This window comes from Echinops telfairi, unplaced genomic scaffold (genome assembly GCF_000313985.2).
Source record: "Echinops telfairi isolate 266 unplaced genomic scaffold, ASM31398v2 ScPeMD7_7400;HRSCAF=8409, whole genome shotgun sequence".
NCBI lineage: Eukaryota > Metazoa > Chordata > Mammalia > Afrosoricida > Tenrecidae > Echinops > Echinops telfairi.
Genome location: NW_022111300.1, coordinates 45,120,685 through 45,124,738, shown reverse-complemented (window position 1 = coordinate 45,124,738; position 4,054 = coordinate 45,120,685). Strand labels below are relative to the sequence as shown.

The 4,054-nt window shown below is 58.5% G+C and overlaps 1 protein-coding gene across 1 annotated transcript in view; it reads left to right on the top strand.

The window, feature by feature from the left end:
* The window catches only part of RAX (retina and anterior neural fold homeobox), a 7,615-nt gene extending 4,824 nt beyond the window's left edge, over window positions 1-2,791 (top strand). The window contains exons 4-6 of the mRNA XM_045296057.1: window positions 477-576; window positions 704-796; window positions 2,536-2,791. Coding sequence (XP_045151992.1) covers window positions 477-576; window positions 704-796; window positions 2,536-2,791 — 449 coding nt within the window. The remainder of the gene's footprint in view (window positions 1-476; window positions 577-703; window positions 797-2,535) is intronic.
* Window positions 2,792-4,054: the final 1,263 nt, after the last annotated feature.

Here is a 4,054-nt window from a genome sequence, read left to right as displayed (position 1 = left end):
CGAGGGGCCGGGCGCGGTGGCTCGGGGACCCCAAACAGCCGCAGCCCGCGGGCAGCGAGCGGACTAGCGCTGGTGGCTTAAGTAGTCTCCTTGTTACCGTGCCGGAGGGAATTAAACGTGTGCTGGTTTGGGTTTGACTCCGGTTTCGCGCGCTCGGGCTGCGGGGGGCCAGGGTGAGTGGGGTGCGGGTGGGCGAAGAAAGCAGAGGGCGGGCAGCTGAAGGTTCCAGTGCGAGAGCTCCCGGGCGCTCTGCGGCAGCGGAGGAGAGGCGCCTCCCTCCGCCGCCCCTCGGTCGCTCTACAACCGAGCGCGGCCGCCGGTTTGAAAAACTGGAAGCGTCGACACCGTCCTCTCCCAGTTGAGGGGGCTCAGGACGCAGACTTCCCAGGACCTCGGTCGTCGTCCGCATGGCAAGCCAAGGGCCACCCTCAGGTTGTCGTCCACATCCCTGGCTCCACTAACGCCCGCCCTCGCAGGATTCGGGGAGCTTGTCTTTCCCGTTGGGGGGCAGAGGCTGTTCCTTCTGCAGGCCCAGATCCGCGCGCCAGCCTGCCTCTCCAGCCCCCTGCCCCCTCTGTACCCGCAACCCAGGGCGTCCGAAGAGGTTGCTCTGGGCCGGATGGACGATTCAGGCCGATTCAGGGGGCGCAGTTTCCAAGAATCCACAGTGGGGGCTCCAGGGGCTCCCACACTCCTCTTGCAGGCCGTGGTCCCAGAGCGCGCCAGACTCGTGGCCTGTGGACCCCCGCGATCTCCGCCAGAAGCTGGGCTGCCGCCTGCCTAACCGGATTCCAGCGTAGATCCTCGGGGGCCCTCACTCTCAGCCCTAGCCCTGGCATCAACTCACCGCAATGTCTGTCCTTGGCACGTTAGGGATCCCCCTCCCCACCCCACCTCTTCTCATCCCCAACTTCCCACGTAACCTTCCTAACAGCCTTACCAGGAGGAAACTATTACTAGCAGGGTTTCACACGGGAGGACACCGAGGCACAGAGGCCGTCCTAGTTCTCACCGCTTTTCCTTGTGGGAACTGGCCGGTTCTTGCCGTCCACGTTGCACGTTCAGGGAACGTGTGCAGAATAAACCAAGCCGAACTCACTGCCTTTGAAGCCATCCTGAATCACGGCGACTCCAAATAGAGTTTTCAAGACGGTAAATCTTCCATCGAGCAGATAGCCTCATTCTTCTCCGGTGGGGCGGCTGGTAGGGTTGAACCGCCAAACTTGTGGTTAGTAACCCAACGCCTAATACACAGCACCATCAGGGCTTGTTTGTGGGAAAGCGCAACTTATTTCCACGGAGCTTATTTACATTTCTAAAGGGAAGCTCCTTAGGCCTATGGGAGCTCAAAGGGCGTCTCTAACCCCCCACCAACTCCTCAGGCCTGCCTGGAAGGACACCCTCTAAGGGTGGGGGACCGTGCTGCCCTCTCCAGCGAGCCAGAGAGCTGGAAGCGAAGACTTCTTTCATCACCAGTCTGAAGCCCCCATGACAATGAAGCCCGTGAGGCTGCAGGCTCACAGAGACAGGGAGCACCGTGCCTGCTTCCCCGGCAGATTGTGCGGGCCTCTGGTTTAGGGCGGGCATAGGCTTTGCAGACCGGGAGAGAAAGCTGCCTCCCAAACTTGCATCACTGGGGAGTCTGCGCTCGCTCCTTTACCTGGGCTGCAGGCTTGGCTCACAAGAGAGCACTACGTGGTCTTACCGGATACACAGAGACCTCCCCCTGGCCGACTAGATTTCAGCCTACTCAAGGAGGAGGGAGGTCTTGGGGACACTGGAGAACAGACGCCCGCTTATGCCTGAGACTGTCGCTTAGCGCCTGGGCAGGGGCCTTGGGTAAAGCAGGACGTGCGGGATTGGCTGTGCAGATGAGGGCGGAGGGCGAGCAATCCAGGATGCAGCCGGGAGCAGAGCACTGGGGCGAGCCCGAGCGTAGATCCCATGCGATGCATCCACTCCTCCACCTGCCACGGGGGGGTAGGGGGGTACACTCCACGCTCCACCTTTTCCCTTTTGAGGACGAGTCTCTCTCTGGTGCCCAGAAGCGATACTAGCAGCCCCATTTCTCACCTGAGCTAACGCGGGGACTGCGGGCGCCGCCCACAGCCCTGGTCCCAGCTTTCTGTCCCTCGCGGTTCTCCAGCACTGCACCTGCCGGCGGGACCTCACTGTCCCGGAGAGGGAGCGGGCTGGTGTGGGTGGCTGGGTCAAGCCTCCTCCGGGAGGGACGGGCTTGGGTCAGAGCTCAGCTACTGAACGGGGGCAACCCCAACCAAAAAAACGCCCAAGCAAGGGGATGCAATCCCTGCTCGCCCCGCCCCAGCACAGTAAATCTGGAATCCGCATCCTCAACCCTTAGCCCAGTCCATCCCATGTGTGCAAAGTCTGCGCGGACGGCGGGCGGAAGACCTGCAGCCTGGGGCCTGGGGCTGCTCCTCCCTGCTGCAGGTGGCATATGACAAGGACCTGGGGTGGGAGGGTCTTTGATGTGAGGAGCACCCCTTCACCCCAACTGCCCCACCCCGCCCCCAGCTTGCCCACCAACTGCCACGTCGCCAATAACCTGGCCGCACGACAGAATGCGCGCCCCCCGGAGGCGTACAGGGAGAATTTTGCGGAGATCTGGAAGGTCAGCGATGTGGCCTCTGCCCTGCAAACGCCAGCTCCGCGGCAGCCAGACCCCGAGGCGGCAAAGCCAGCCAGGGAAAGCGGTGCCCGGCCCCCAGAGAGGCCCGCGCTGTGCTCTCTGTTGCTAGTGTCCCCTAATTGGGGACGGGACCGGCTCTAATAACCCGACGTCAGCTTGTTAACTAAACAATGGTGGGCGAAGTTAACGACTCATTACTGATTCATTCCTTACAGGGCCTTAATTACTCGTCGTAAAACCTCCCTTTTAATATGGATTAAATCATCTAGATCCCCGGAAGTCATGGGGCTGCACGGTTCTCCTCCACCTTCGGGGGACCGGCTTCTAGAAGCCAGCGAGCAACGAGGTTCATCAGCTCCGGAGCTGGCCCTCTGGGGACCAGTCATGGCTGTGACCTTGGCTGGCTGGGTGATCTTCAGCAGGACATCGGCAGTCCTTCTTCATCCCCTCTCTATAAACCAGCCAACCAGACACACAAAACCCGAGGCCCTGGAGTTGGTTATACACAGTGAATGACTCCGGAAGATTCCAAGGCTGGCTGCTCAGGGAACAATCCAGTCTCTGAGACCCTGACATTGGCCTCTCTGAATCGGAATCCACTGCGTAGCTGTGAGTTTTGGCTTGGGATCTTTCAGAAACAGATCACCTGTTTGGGTCCTAGGGCCTCTGGTTGAATTCCAACTGGCAATCTTGTTGTTTGTTGCCATCAAATCAGGTCGGTTGTGACCCCTAGCCACTTTATGCACAACAGAACAAAATACTGCCGGGCCCTGAGCTATTCTCACAGCTGTCCTTAAACGTGAGCCTATTGTTGCAGCCGCTGTCAATTCCTCTCATTGAGAGCCTTCCTGTTTCCCCATGCTCCTCCACTTTCCCAAGCACAACGTCCTTCTTGGGAATGGTCTCTCCCAACAACATGCCCAAAGTATGTGAGACAAAGTCTTGCCATCCTTGCTTCCAAAGAGCAGTCTGGCTGTCCTCCCAAGACAGATTTGCTTGTTCTTTGGGTTGTCGACGGTACTTTCAATATTCCTCTCCAGCACCACAAACAGAATCACACTAACTGCCAGGAGTCCATTCCAGCACATAGTGACCGCCTAGGACTGAGCAGAACTGCCTCCATTGGGTCTCCGAGACTATAACTCTTTACAAGAGGAGTCTCTACTGAGAGCGATTCGTGGTTTTGAACGGATGAGCATGTGTTTAGCAGCCTGATCATTTACACCAGTCAAATGTATCCCAACAGCCACTCTTCTTGGCTTTTCTATACCTTCAAAATGTTTTCATTTTTGGTTAGAGGATGTGCTTTTGAAATTCCTTTAGGGAAGTTCAGGGAACTCTAGTTCTCCCACTGATCTGATACTTGGCTCCAGCTCAGCCAGTCTCACGCAGGCTCCAGTCCCT